At 34.0% G+C, this 16,153-nt stretch overlaps 2 protein-coding genes across 2 annotated transcripts in view; both read left to right on the top strand.

Annotated features, from left to right (window-relative positions):
* The first annotated feature begins 7,105 nt into the window (after nt 1-7,105).
* LOC142223650 (odorant receptor 45a-like) lies at nt 7,106-13,789 on the top strand. The gene is made up of 5 exons (XM_075293501.1): nt 7,106-7,456; nt 10,321-10,501; nt 12,422-12,881; nt 13,014-13,169; nt 13,224-13,789. Exons 1-5 carry the CDS (start codon nt 7,126-7,128, stop codon nt 13,275-13,277), a joined length of 1,182 nt encoding a protein of 393 aa, XP_075149616.1. The 5' UTR covers nt 7,106-7,125; the 3' UTR covers nt 13,278-13,789.
* Nucleotides 13,724-16,153, top strand: part of LOC142223648 (ethanolaminephosphotransferase 1) — a 29,518-nt gene continuing 27,088 nt past the window's right edge. Inside the window, exon 1 of the mRNA XM_075293500.1 lies at nt 13,724-14,772. Coding sequence (XP_075149615.1) covers nt 14,698-14,772 — 75 coding nt within the window. The 5' untranslated portion in view covers nt 13,724-14,697. The remainder of the gene's footprint in view (nt 14,773-16,153) is intronic.

Genomic DNA, 16,153 nt, shown 5'->3' with positions numbered 1-16,153 from the left:
ATCACTATGTGGTTTAGGATATAAAAATCGGATATAACATATCCTCACATTTTAGAATTAGTTTATATTTATTAGAATTGACTGCCTTTTGGCACGAATTATGGCCTTCGAGGAACCGACAAAGTCATCACACGCTGCACGAAAGTGGCTCTGCGGAATTTCGGTTCACTCCCGGCGAAACGCCGTCTTGAGAAGATCGACTCTTTTGTGTTTTTTAGTGCCAACCTTATACTCCATCGCGGTAGAAATTAGGCGAGGAACTTTCGTTCTAAAGGTGAGTACTAAATTAGATTTTAGCCGCTAAAATGAAAACTAAATCAGTAAAAAATGCATAAAATTATACATTTTTGTTGCAAATTTTATTATAACCTGATGGGGAATACCCCAAAGCAAATTTTCACAAAGTTTGTATTCCTTAAAATCGATTATTATTAAAGAAAAGTAATTGTGAAGAAATGACGATTTTCCGGATCTATGTTATTATTGAGCTTGACGTAAAGAATAAATCTCTTAAGTTTGTCTAAAATGTCGTTCCCCCCAAAAAAAGAAATCTTTTCTTTTGGTGTACATCCCATGTTGCCCACCCAATTGCTAACCCCTATATTTTGGTGAAGTGTAAACTTGTTTTCCATTAAAACAATGTCCAATTTGTAGATTATAAATAATTCATTTGAATCCATTAACAATTCGTAATCCAGGACATATGTTACGATCCAAAACCAATTAGACAAAATAATTAAAGTCTACGTTATAAAAAAGGATAACCAATGTCCTCAACACAAACAATTATCAAATAATTTGCACACGCTTAATAGACAATAACCGCTTCCCAAATAAAGGAGACTATGTGAAATAAGAAACCCAGCCAAAATGTAAGCCTCTTGAGTTAGTCAAATGTTCAGTTGTTTGAAACGAATACCATCAAAAATGTCGTCTTTGCAAGAAAGGCAAAATTTGGACGTTGATTTTCTTTATCATGTGAATGTCTACTCTGTAATATGGATTTATCAATTATGCCATACACAGTATAACCAATATCGATAGTATTACCACACGGATGAAAAAGACTGTTTTTCATATGTTTGGATATAAACATTATATGTCTGGAACACAAATTTTTAAACACGATATTTTTGAGTGCAAGCATATAATGTTCATAAACTAGCATAACATGTTTGGGACATATATGTTAATATGTTAGAACATATTATGTTTGGGACATAAAATGTTTGTAAATATAATATGCTTGGATGCAAACATATATTAATTTAGAAATAGCCCATAAACATATATGTGTTTAGTAGCTTGGAGCGCTATTTAACAGGGAGCGATATTGAATTAAGTTGGTGGTTGTTGCTTGTTATTACAAAATTAACATTTTATTTTTCCTTGGGCAATTGATCAGCTACTTCTTTGATCCTTACAAACTGTGTGGTCCGCTGTTCGAATCCCCGTCCGGCAAAAGGTAAAATTAAATAAAAAAATCATACAATTGAATAATTTCTTCTACAATGTTTGTATAACAGAAAAAGGTGCTAAGAACTAAAAAATCTCGTGGAAGTGAGAAAGATGTGGGGGAATATACAATTGGGCAGAAACAAAATTTTGAGCATTCAGGTCGAAAACCTATGTTGTTAGCACCTATATTACCTGTTTATTTTCATAATTCATTATGATTGTAAATATATAAATAAATAAATAAAATTTTGAGCACAATATTGTTTGGGAGAATTTTTTTTAAGCATACAATATTTTTGGGTGCAAAATGCTTCCAAACATATTATATGTTCACATAATAACATATTGTTTTTTGGAAGACAACATTATTGAATTTGGATGCAAAAATACAAAATGTTTGGAACTTAGACTACCCAAACATATATTGTTTAGACCAATATGCTTTCAAACATATTATATATTGGTAGAGATCAAACATATAAATGTTTGGGCAATACCCAAAAATGTATATGCTTGAAGCAAAATATGTTTGGGAGTATATGTTACAGAAGCGATTTTTTGTGAGCGTGTATGTACCCTCCTCCACCATGGATTGCGTGGAAACTTCTACTAAATACTGTCATCCACAATTAGGGGTTTTTTCCCCGGAACGGGGTCCCGGGAATTCCCGGGAAATTGCTATTTTTTCGCTACCCGCTTTACAAATTCGAGAAAAACGTCCTGGCTTACAACACAAAAAAAAATTAATTTTTCATCAAGACAACGCACCAGTGCACAAGAGTTTTTTAACAATGGCTAAAATCAACGAATTAAAGTTGCTTGACCACCTTATTCTCCTGATTTAGCTCCCAGTTAATTTTACTTGTTCCCAAAACTAAAAAAATGCCTTGCTGGCAAGCGTTTTACCTCAAATGAAGATGCAATTACAGTTGTAAACCACTAGTTTGAAAACCTTGAGGAAAACTATTATAATCAAGGGATAGAATTGCTAGAAAAGCGTTGGACTAAGTGTATTGAAGTTTGAGGAGATTATATTGAAAAACTAACTATTCTCTTTCATTTTGAAAAACTAACTGTTCTCTTTCATTGATAGGCTAAGAAGTTTTCGAACCACCCTCGTAGTTGCTTTGTGGAACATACATAGTCGTGGGTTCTAATCCAGATTCCAACGGGCTCCCAATTGTTAAAAAGAAGTTTGCACTTCCTAATTTATGATTGTCATATTTCTGTAACCTGACATTCCGATAGACTGGTAGACTGAGTAAACCCACGTTGGCAATTGCATAATTTCAAAATTTCATAATTATTGCAAAGATGTTTTTTATGAAATAAGAAAATTCCAACCTTTTTTAAGGTAGTTACTTTAATTTTAAATTTATACCTTACTAGCGTAACCCGGCCCGCTTTGCTGCGCCTTCCGAAGCGTATTTGTAGGAACATTTTGCGTTAACGTAGTTAACCATATCCTTCGTGCTGAAAACAAATTCGAAATGATTTGAATTCTTTCAAACAAATCGGACTACTTGCTTTTTCGTTTATAGGTACAAATACGGCGGATATGCATATGTAAAACGGTTCGTTTTACAAAATGTTGGGGAGAGGGTGTACCCTTTCCTCCAAATTTTTAAAATAATGTTCTGTATTCAAGTAGTTGGACAATCTTTTATATTTCTTGTGAATTTTAAGTGTGTTTTGTCAAGGAAAGGTATCCTTCTCCTAAACATATCTGAATATTAAGCACTATATTATAATAACATACAAAGTATTACTGTTTCCCATCCAATAAATCGGAAAAAGCAAAAGTAGTAAAAAATTTACCACATTAACATTTGCTAGAATGATGCACCCTCTACGTTGGCTGCCAATTTCATGTAAATTTTAGTTCTTTACTAAAAAGAAGTCTGGCAGAAGCCTGTGCAAAAATCGTAAATTTATGTAGCGAGTTCCCATTTACGGACAACCCTCTACTTTCAATTTAAGAAAAAAAAAAAACGGACAAAAGGGAACCCTCTCCCCACGTTCGCTCCACTCCGACCTGATATCGGACTATCACGTACCCTATATTAATTTCACAACTACTCAATGGTCCCTATAAATTCTATCGAAGTAAATCGACAAAGTTTATTTCAATTTTCCCCTTCCCCACCCAGGTATCGAAAAATCATATACTAATTTCAAAATCATGTATAAATTTAATCACCTCCCACGTTCCCTGTAAATTTCAAGTAGATTAGAGATGTTTAAATTTTGCTCTATTGTTTTAAAGGGACGTCACTTTCCCCGATACAATATCGACAAACACCGTAGTGAATAACACCCCTAACCTTTCCTGAAAATTCTTGAAACTTTCCTTCAAGTGTGGGGCAAGGAGGTCCTCCTCCCCGACCAAATATCGAAAAGTGATGTATCTTTTGTAAACGTCCAAGAAAATGCCAAGCAAATTATAAGCCTAAAGGGACGGACTCTGTTCCGTCCAAATATCACAAAATCAACTATTGATATCGTAACCTCTCCCCAGTCCTCTGTAAATTTCAAGTAACTCGGTAAAGTTAAATTGTTTCTCTGTATGTACTTAAGAGAAGCGGATATCTCCCTATGCCCTTTTATTTTTATTAAAAAATCAGGAACCTGATATAAATTTCATAACCTCACCTATTTTTCCGTAAAATTTCAGTCGGGGAGTTTAGTTTTGTTTTCACTGTACTTTAAAAAGGGGTGGTCCCCCTCCCCGACCAAATATCGAAAAATAATGTAGCGGATTTTTGTCTAGATGCCAACCCCAACATTCAATGAAAATTTCAAGCAAATCGCATAATTTTGTTCCAAGTTTCGAAAAGTAGGGCAAGGAGGAGGTCCCCCTCTCCGTCCACATATGAAATCATCAGGTACCCCATATTAATTTCATAACCGCACCGCATGTTCTCTGTAAATCTCAGATAATTTAGAGAATTTTAGTTTTTTTCACTGTACTTTAAAAAAAGTCGAACAAAGGGGAGGTCCCCCTCCGCCACCAAATATCGAAATATAAAGTGGCGGATCTTTGTCTAGATGCCAACCCCAACCTTCAATGAAAATTTCAAGCAAATCGGTCAACTTTGGTCCAATTTTCAAAATGTCCGACAAAGGGGAGGCCCCCCTCCGCGACCAGGCCCCCCTCCGCGACCAGGAACATACAAACAAACAATCAAACAAACAAACAAATAAACAAACATAAATTGAATTTTATATATAGAAGATAGAAGATAGATGCACATTAGGCTTGAAATCTATTAAAATTGTAGAGCATACGACAATTGAAATCTAGTTAAAGTGGATTTTGCAAGTGTAATGTGAATGTCGTATTACATGGTAGTGTTTCCCTTTTGGGAATATTGCCTGAACATGTGCATTTAGTGACCCCGTTTAACGATGTTGAAATCGAAATAGGTTTCTTTCTTTTCCAAACAGTTTTTTAGTGTTACAAAAAATGCCACTATATTAATAGTGTTCTTCCGAAAACTATACCAATAGAGACTGCCTTTACCATTGCCAAAATATTTTGTATTACAAAATATTTCGTATTTCAGTATGATTTATGGCTGATTTAAGAGAACAACATAAATAACACGTTGGCTGATAAGTCCCCGGTCTAACAAAGAAAAACACAATTTTTTGTCAAAATTCGTTTTTATTATTCAACATAGTTCCCTTCAAGAGCGATACAACGATTATAACGACCTTCCAATTTTTTGATACCATTTTGGTAGTACTCCTTCGGTTTTGCCTCAAAATAGGCCTCAGTTTCGGCGATCACCTCTTCACTGCAGCCAAATTTTTTCCCTGCGAGCATCGTTTTGAGGTCTGAGAACAAGAAACAGCCGCTGGGGGCCAGATCTGGAGAATACGGTGGGTGGGGAAGCAATTCGAAGCCCAATTCATGAATTTTTGCCATAGTTCTCAGTGACTTGTGGCACGGTGCGTTGTCTTGGTGGAACAACACTTTTTTCTTCTTCATATGGGGCCGTTTTGCCGCGATTTCGACCTTCATACGCTCCAATAACGCCATATAATAGTCACTGTTGATGGTTTTTCCCTTCTCAAGATAATCGATAAAAATTATTCCATGCGCATCCCAAAAAACAGTGGCCATTACTTTGCCAGCGGACTTTTGAGTATTTCCACGCTTCGGAGTCTTTCAACCGGTCGCTGTCCACTCAGCCGACTGTCGATTGGACTCAGGAGTGTAGTGATGGAGCCATGTTTCATCCATTTTCACATATCGACGGAAAAACTCGGGTGTATTACGAGTTAACAGCTGCAAACTCCGCTCAGAATAATCAACACGTTGTTGTTTTTGGTCAAATGTGAGCTCGCGCGGCACCCATTTTGCACAGAGCTTCCGCATATCCAAATATTGGTGAATGATATGACCAACACGTTCCTTTGATATCTTTAAGGCCTCTGCTATACGGTCATTCAAAATCATTTTGTGGATTTTTTTGATGTTTTCGTCGGTAACCACCTCTTTCGGGCGTCCACTGCGTTCACCGTCCTCCGTGCTCATTTCACCACGCTTGAATTTAGCATACCAATTAATTATTGTTGATTTCCCTGGGGCAGAGTGCGGAAACTCATTATCAAGCCAAGTTTTTGCTTCCACCGTATTTTTCCCTTCAGAAAACAGTATTTTATCAAAACACGAAATTCATTTTTTTCGATTTTTTTCACAATAACAAAAGTTGCTTTACAAAAGACGCTCTATCTCACAAACTAATTGTCTGACAGACGTCAAATTTTGACACGAATCATTTGAAGGTTGGTACTATATAAAAATAATATGCATTTAATACTAGCGACGCCATCTATGTCAGACCGGGGACTTATCAGCCAACCTTTTAATTCGATTGGGGATGACAGACTTTAGTAGAAGTTTCTACGCAATCCATGGTGGAGGATACCTAAGATTTGGCCTGGCCGAACTTACGGCCGTATATACTTGCTTAAAACTCAAGACTTTAATTCGAAAATTTTTCGTGAATATTTTTCTGTGTAGTTAGCAAACCTGAGAACCATTCCGATGACAGATTTCTCAGAAATCCAATTTCGTAAAGGATGGTCGAGAATATTTTTACCGCAAAAATATTGTGTTCTCGCCAAACATATACATGCCTGCCGAAAATAGATACATAATTTCCATTAAAATAACATGTTTGTGGCAAACATGTTACATATTCCCCGTCGAAAAAAATACCACTATGCTTTTGAAAAATGCTTAGGATGATCATATTCGTACAAGATGGTGTACTGTTCACTGAAAGAAGAGTTTTCTTTTCTAAGGCATGTCATAAAATCACGTGTATGTCTTTTAAAATAAAATACCTTATGAGAAAGGTAAAATTTCGTTCTGGAGAAGAATATTTTTTCGTTGGGTGTACATCTAATTCAGTTGAAATTGTGTATTAAATAATAAATCGTGTAAATTTCACTCATTTTTTTCAATCCCATTACAACTGAACAATTTAGACCAATTGAAAAATTCTCCAAATTAAATTATAAATATAATATGTGTGAAATATAACAACATAGGACATTGGACAAAGCAATTAGCAAATAATTGGCAAAAATTTTGTAACATTTACTAAATCATTTCCCACAAGTTCACACTTTCAGCCGAATCACAAACGCAAAATGTCGTTATCGACGGAAAGACAGAATTTAGACTATCTGCATGTTCAATATCAATCGTTTATGGGGTTAGGTCTTGATATCGGAGTTTTACGAAGAGATCGGTTAATCACTTCTTTTTGGAAGCTTATGTTCTATACCACTTGTGTTACATTCATGCAGTATGGATTTATTACTTTCGTTATCCATAGCATAACGAATATCGATAACATTACCAGCTCCCTGTCAATGTTCAATCAAGGAGTTTTGCTGATGTTCAAAGGCACAATGATTATCTACAAAGGAGATAAGATGTTAAATTTGATTTGGAAATTGAATAAATTGGCAAAAGATGGTAAGTTTGAAAATGAAAAAAATAAAATTTAATACTTTTCATTTGATATCAATTTGAAGCTGCTCATTATGATGAGACACAAAAAAAAGGCATCTTCAGACTTCTCACTGTCTTTCAATTGAATTTGAATTTATCATATTATTCGATTCTATGAGACTCGAAAAAAGTGAGAAGAATACTCTCCACATAGTTGTGTATACACGCCCAGATAAAACAGGTGTTAGTGCCGACTTTGGAGAGAATAGGGCACGGTTGCCATTTTGGTCCGATCCGACAAATTTTATCATATATTCGGTTCAATGAGACTCGAAAAAAGTGAGAAGAATACTCTCCACATAGTTGTGTATACACGCCCAGATAAAACAGGTGTTAGTGCCAACTTTGGAGAGAATAGGCCACGGTTGCCATTTTGGTCCGATCCGACCAAATTTCCTCCACATAATTATTAATTTTTAAATTATGACCGATAGTCGGACCAAATGGAATTTGGTTGATTTTGGTCCATTTTCTTCAAATCGGTAAGTTTTTCAAAATTTTATACAGAAATAAAATTTTAACAACATTTTCTATAGAAATAAAATTTTGCCAAAATTTTGTACAGAAAAAAACATTAAAAAAATGTTCATAGATACAAAATTATGTAAAAATATTATATAGAAATAAAATGTTGACAAAATTTTCTATATAAATAAAATGTTGACGAAATTTTCTATAGAAATAAAATTTTAAGAAAATTTTCTATAGAAATAAAAATTTAAGAAAATTTTTTATAGAAATACAATTTTGGCAAAATTTTCTACAGAAATAAAATTTTGACAAAATTTTCTTTAGAAATTAAATTTTGACAAAATTTTCTATAGAAATAATATTTTGAGAAAATTGTCTATAGAAATAATATTTTTACAAAATTTTCTATAGAAATAAAATTTTTACAACATTTTCTATAGAAATAAAATTTTTACAAAATGTTGACAAATTTTTCTGTAGAAAAAACCTATTTCTCGAAAAAATTCCCAAATTTATGGAAATTCCTCACCAAATCCCCAAGTCCTCAACCCAAAAATTTGTCCTCATTCACGAAAAACATCCCCAACTTTGGGCAACACCGATCAACACAGTTGAAAACAAGTACATACGGCCGCAAGTTCGGCCAGGCCGAATCTTATGTACCCACCACCATGGATTGCGTAGAAACTTCTACGAAAGACTGTGATTTAGTCCATACATGGTATATATTAGACAAAAAAGTTATGTATAGTTAAGTCTACAAATAATTACGAATCGATATGAACTTTTTGTACGTAGAGAGCCAGAATTGAAATATGGGGGTCGCTTATATGGGGGCTATATACAATTATGAACTTGATATGGACCAATTTTTGTGTGATTGGGGATCGATTTATCTGAGGGCCATATATAACTATAGACCGATATGGACCTAGTTAGGCATGGTTGTTAACGACCATATACTAGCACAATCAACTCACTCGGATTAAATTTGCTCCTCCAAGAGATTCCAAAACCAAATCTCGGGATCGGTTTATATGGGGCCATGTACGATTATGGACTGATATGGACCACTTTTGGCATGGTTGTTAAATATCATATACTACCACCACGTACTAAATTTAAAGCAGATCGGATGAATTTTGCTTCTCCAAAAGGCACCGGAGGTCAAATCTGGGGATCGGTTTATATGGGAGCTATATATAATTATGGACTGATAGTAACCAATTCCTACATGGTTGTTGGATACCATATACTAACATCACGTACCAAATTTCAACCGAATGGCAAGAATTTTGCTCTTCCAAGGGGTTCTGGAGGTCAAATCTGGGGATCGGTTTATATGGGGCCTATATATAATTATGGACCGATATCGACCAATTTTTGCATAGGAGTTTGAGGCCATATATTAACACCACATACCAAATTTCAACTGCATCAGATGAATTTTGGTCTTCCAAGAGGTTCCGGAGATCAAATCTGGTGATCGGTTTATATGGGGGCTATATATAATTATGAACCGATGTGGACCAATTTTTGCATGGTTGTTAGAGACCATATACTGACACCATGTACCAAATTTCAGCCGGATCGGATGAAATTTCCTTCTCTTAGAGGCCTCGCAAGCCAAATCGGGGGATCGGTTTATATGGGGGCTATATATAATTATGGACCGATGTGGACCAATTTTTGCATGGTTGTTAGAGACCATATACTGACACCATGTACCAAATTTCAGCCGGATCGGATGAAATTTGCTTCTCTTAGGGGCCTCGCAAGCCAAATCGGGGGATCGGTTTATATGGGGGCTATATATAATTATGGACCGATGTGGACCAATTTTTGCATGGTTGTTAGAGACCATATACTAACATCATGTACCAAATTTCAGCCGGATCGGATGAAATTTGCTTCTCTTAGAGGCCTCGCAAGCCAAATTTTGGGGTCCGTTTATATGGGGGCTATACGTAAAAGTGGACCGATATGGCCCATTTGCAATACCATCCGACCTACATCAATAACAACTACTTGTGCCAAGTTTCAAGTCGATAGCTTGTTTCGTTCGGAAGTTAGCGTGATTTCAACAGACGGACGGACGGACGGACGGACGGACGGACGGACGGACGGACGGACGGACGGACGGACGGACATGCTCAGATCGACTCAGAATTTCACCACGACCCAGAATATATATACTTTATGGGGTCTTAGAGCAATATTTCGATGTGTTACAAACGGAATGACAAAGTTAATATACCCCCCATCCTATGGTGGTGGGTATAAAAAAAACAATGATAATGACATTTTCCATTGAAACTGAGCCAATTGCAATAACTTTCAATTTTCATCTCTTGAAGCTAATCCTGAAGAAAATGAAAAATGGATTTCACAAAATCGACGCGGTGAATTGATAACAAAGGCGTACTTATACGCCTGCCGGATTTGCATTACATGTGTGGCAATTATACCGTGGATATTTGTTGTTTATGAGTATATGAAAGGCTGGGATATGCATTTAGAATTGCCCTTTGAAATGGAGTAAGTACTACTAAGTTCATTAGTTCCATAAGGTCGGTATGCACCCACTCAAAAATCTTGCAAAATTTGAAGAAAATTTTACCACTAATCTACCAAATTAAAAAATTTTGTTTTAAGTTTTCGATCATATATTTTTGATTATTTTAATTTTTGAATTTGTTAAATACTTTTTATTAAAACGATCTTAGTTTTGTGGTAATTTAATTTTGTTTTTGTCAAAATTTTATTTCTATAGTAAATTTTGCCAAAATCTATTTCTATAAAAAATTTGGTAAAAATTTTATTTCGATCGAAAATTTGGTCAAAATTTTATTTCGATAGAAAATTTTGTCAAAATTTTATTTCTACAGAGAATTTTGTAAAAATTTTATTTCTATAGATAATTTTGTCAAAATTGTGTTTCTATAGCAAATTTTGTCCAAATTTTATTTCTATAGAATATTTGGTCAACATTTTATTTCTATAGAAAATTTTGTCAAAATCTATTTCTCTACAAAATTTTGCCAAAATATATTTCAATAGAAAATTTTGTCAAAATTTTATTTCTATAGAAAATTTTGTCAACATTTTATTTTGATAGAAAATTTTGTCAAAATTGTGTTTCTATAGCAAATTTTGTAAAAACTTTATTTCTATAGAATATTTGGTCAAAATTTTATTTCTATAGAAAATTTTGTCAAAATCTATTTCTCTACAAAATTTTGCCAAAATATATTTCAATAGAAAATGTTGTCGAAATTTTATTTTTACAGAGAATTTTGTAAAAATGTTATTTCTATAGATAATTTTGTAAAAATTTTATTTCTATAGAAAATTTTGTCAAAATATTATTTCTACACAAAATTTTCTCAAAATTTTATTTCTCTTGAAAAAATTGTCAAAATTTTCTAAAAATGTTATTTCTCTAGAAAAATTTGTCAAAATTTTATTACTATAAAAAATTTTCTCAAAATTTTATTTCTTAACAAAAATTTGTCAAAATTTTATTTCTATAAAAAATTTTGTCAAAATTTTATTTCTATAGACATTTTGTCGAAATTTTATTCCTATAGAAGATGTTGTCAAAATTACATTTCTATAGAAAATTTGGTTAAAATTTTTTCTATAGAAAATTTTGTAAAAATTTTTTATCTATAGAAAATGTTGTCAAAATTTTTTTCTATAGAAAATGTTGACAAAATTTTCTATAAAAATAAAATTTATTCTATAGAAAAAAAGTTTATTTCTGTAGGAAATTTTGTCAAAATTTTATTTCTATAGGACATTTTGTCAAAATTTGGATACCGGCCAATAAACGTTATACAGTCGACTCCGCTTTAGCGCAATGCGCTTTACTGAAAAACCTCGGATAACTGAAATCGATCGCATTCCCCAGTTGTTTTTTCTGTCCATTTCATTTAAATTACTCCGCTTTAGTGAAACTCCGCTTAACTGAAAAAATCGGATTACTGAAAAGTTTTTTGTGTTCAAATGAGTTTCGTCACATTAGTATGACTTCGCTTTACTGAAAATGCCACATTCTCGCTATTGAGAGAGAGTACATTTTCTTCTCCGTATTGAGAACGCTTTATTTCAAGTGAAGATGGCACTTTCAAAACAGTTTAAATCACTCTGTAAATAAAATCAACTGAAAGGTAAAATTGTAGATGGCACACACACGGAATCAAGCACCTTGTTTTTATTATTTTATGTACATAGCATTGGTCATAAGTTCGGTTAACTGAAATTGAGTGGATTTTTTTTCCAGTTATACGGAGTCCGCTTTACTGAAACTTTTTCAGTTATCCGAAGTTCGCATTACTGGAAGTTTTTTTCAGTTATCCGTAGTCCGCTTTAGCAAAAACTTCGGATAACTGAAATTAAATGGCTGCATTTTTAACGTTTCAGTAAAGCGGAGTCGACTGTACTTTCCTTTTTTAGATTCCCATACGATGATGGTGGATGGCCTGCGTCTCTTGTCAATTACGTTCTTACCATGTTCCATATTCGTGGTCTTGCTAATACCTCAATTGGTATTGATACTCTTTTTGCATGGTACGTACATGCAATATCTGGTCATTTTCGTATTCTTTGCAATAAAATCAAAAAGGCAGCCACGAAAATTGATTTGTACGACAATCATGGGGACTTTCGGAAGGATATTGGAGAGTTTGTGAGATATCATGATCAAGTTTTGAAATTTGTTGATGATCTCAATCTGCTGTATGGACCAATGGCCTGGGCTGAAATAACAATGAGTTGTTTGCAGTTATGCTTTCTTTTATATTCGCTGGTAAATACTCCAAATTTTGCAAGTATTCCATTTAATTTTGTCGCTTCAGCGTCTGTTACTATACAATTGATGATCTATTGTTTTGGTGGTGAAAAGCTAAAAAATGAGGTGAGTAAAAGGGTATTTCTTCAAGGTATGTAGTTTCCAAAATTTGAAGTTAAAAAAATTGGATTTACTTGATTTTAATAAGGGGTACTTAGATCTTTTTTATACAAATGTTTTTCTTCTTCTTCTTTTTAGAACGATATGCTATGTGAAGATATTTACATGGATATGCCATGGGATAAGATGTATCCATCTGAGAAGAAACTAATACTAATGCCAATCATAAGGGCCCAAAAGGAAGCCATATTAAAGGGTTTATTCTTTCACCTGAATCGGAGTCTTTTGGTTTTTGTATGTTGTGTCATTATATGTGTCAAAATTCAATGATTGATTCTAATTTTCTAGATTTTCAAAAATGCCTTCTCATTCATAACACTGTTGGGAGCTATGAAGGAATAAAAAGCTCGCTACAAAATCTACAACATTTTCGTCAAGTGTTACTGCTACCCCACACGTCTTTAAAAAATGTTTGAAAGCGTGTTGAATCTAAGCATATCTCTTTGTGCTTGCGTTTTAGTCGTTTGAGGGCTTTTTGAATATATATGAGTTGCAATAATCAATTACATTTAAGAAATTTTGGATTTTATAGTATGAAACCCCTTTGTTTTGAAATACCTACATAATCTCTGTCCACTACCATCGCTTTCGTTGGCCGACTGGATTGCGTTTTCTCATTATCGTAACTATCGAATTATCGTTGTAATCGTATATCGCCATTGCCGGCTGCTGCTTTGTAACAATGCTGCTCTCTCTCTCTCCCTGTTAACAAGTTATCGATATTGGTCTGCCATGGGAATCGATTACCATGAACTATTCCTTTCACGGACACCAAATAAAAGAGAACAATAACACGCACCGCTATAAATTTATAAATAAATCGACAATTATTAAATAATACATTTTAAAATATAGTGGTAAAAAATCTTATTAATACGGGTCAAATTTTTTAGTAAAAATTAAGATATCCTTTAGTCATAAAAAGGCGAAAATAATTTATTTGCAAAAGTAAGGGTGGAATACAAATAAAATTTTTGCAAAGACGAAAGACGTGAGAGGCTGTGACAAAAAAAAAATCAATAGATTTTGTTATTAAAAAATGAAATAAAATAAAAACTTTGTAAATCAAAGACAAAGCTGCTACAAAAACTAAAGTGTTAAAAAATTACACGACAATTTGCAAAATGTATTTAGTTAAAAATTGCTTTGTCCGTTCCATTGGCCTGTAAGTTCTGTGGTTATTCGTTTGCGGTGCGTGGGTGTTATTTTTTTTGTTTCTTGGTGTCTCGCATGTGTTGTGTTGTGACGCAAACAGCTCTGCTGCTACCGATTTGGCGACAATAGCTGAATTACTTTCCCATTTAAAATTCTAAACACGGCTAGCAGTTGAAGATTTATATTTTTTTTTTGGAAAATCAAATGCTACTGCATTGAAAAAACAATGAAAACGTGATTACCATTTAAAAAAATATATATTTATAATTTCAATCCATTACAAAATGTGTGGCCAGTCATTGGATTCTTTCAATTAGTTTCAATTATAATTCTAACAACTAATATATTCTAAAAACCATCACCCATCCACAACCATCAATTGTGGCTACTAGTATAATAACACTCATACCTTTATCGAAAAGAGAAAGGTGGCGACGACGAAAAAAAGAGAAACTAGTGGTGTTTCTCCATTGTTTGTGAGTTCGTTTGCCTGCAGTATTGCCGGCTGTTTAAGTCACCCCCTTTGGGTACAAATCAGCATAGTACAATCCATCATCACGGATTCTAGACTTCGTTTGTGACCATCATCCCTTTGCAAAGCAGTATTATGACTTTGGTACAGCAGCTGTTGAATTATAAATACCTGGATAAGGAGCATCTAAATGGCTTCGATAACTATAAGGTAAGGAATTTAGATTTTTCTGCTTTTTTATACCCTGCGCCACACTGTGGAACAGGGTATTATAAGTTAGTGCATATGTTTGCAACGTCCAGAAGGAGACGAGATAGACATATGGAGTCTTTTGCAATATTGTTCAGGGTCGGCCCCTGAGTCAATCTAGCCATGTCCGTGTGTCCGTCCGTCCGTCTGTCTGTGAACACATTTTTGTAATCAAAGTCTAGGTTGCAATTTAAGTCCAATCGAAATTTCGCACAAGTATGTATTTTAGCTCAGAATAGAACCCTATTGATTTTGGAAGAAATCGGTTCAGATTTAGATATAGCTCCCATATATATCTTTCGCCCGATATCTACTAATATGGCCCCAGAATACAGAATTTCTGCCTGATTTACTTTAAATTTTGCACAAGAAGTGCGATTGATAGTGTCGTAAAGTGTGCCGAATTTTGTTGAAATCGGTTCAGATTTAGATATAGCTCCCATATATATCTTTCGCCCGATATGTACTTATAAGGCCCCAAAAGACAGAGTTTTGCCCTAATTTGCTTTAAATTTTAACTCCCATATTATGTTTTTTTTTTTTGTGATTTCGCCAAAATTGGCCAAAATACCCACATTTGCCTTGTAAAAACGACACTGCAAGGTCAAAAACTTGTAAAGATGACTCAAATTTTTCTATACTTCTAATACATATCTATCGACCGATAATTCATAAAAACACTTTTGCAAAGTTGCCTAAAAATTGTTTCAGATTTAAATGTTTCCCATATTTTTTTTTACTAACATTTTGATCCACCTCAGGGCATTAGATGACTTAAATTTTAAGTATACATAAGTCTAACAAATATTGTGCAGATCGAGTCAGATTTAAATATATGTTATGTATATGGGAACATATAGTTTATATATAGCACCCAACACATTTGACGGATTTGATATGGTATCGAAAATGTGGATCTACAAGTGGTGTAGGGTATAATATAGTCGGCCCGCCCGACTTTAGACTTTCTTTACTTGTTTTTTATACCCTTCATCACTACTGTGGTACAGAGTATAATAAGTTTGTGCATTTGTATGTAACGCCAAGAAGGAAAAGTCTGAGACCCATCGTTTAGTATACCGATCGTCTTAGAATTAAATTCTGAGTCGATTTAGCGATGTCCGTCTGTTTGTCTGTCTGTCTGTCCGTCTGTTGATGCAGTTTTAGTCCGATTGTCCTAAAATTTGGTATGGGGTCCTGTTTCGGCTCAAAGACGATCCCTATTGATTTTGGAAAAAATCGGTTCAGATTTAGATATAGCTACCATATATATATTTCACCGATTTGGTCATAATTGGCGTGTATATCAAACGATCTTCCTCAAATTCCGTACATCCCAATA

The sequence above is a fragment of the Haematobia irritans genome, chromosome 2, assembly GCF_050003625.1.
Source record: "Haematobia irritans isolate KBUSLIRL chromosome 2, ASM5000362v1, whole genome shotgun sequence".
Classification (NCBI taxonomy): Eukaryota; Metazoa; Arthropoda; class Insecta; order Diptera; family Muscidae; genus Haematobia; species Haematobia irritans.
Note: the sequence above shows the minus strand (reverse complement) of the source record. Positions and strands in the feature narration are given on the sequence as shown.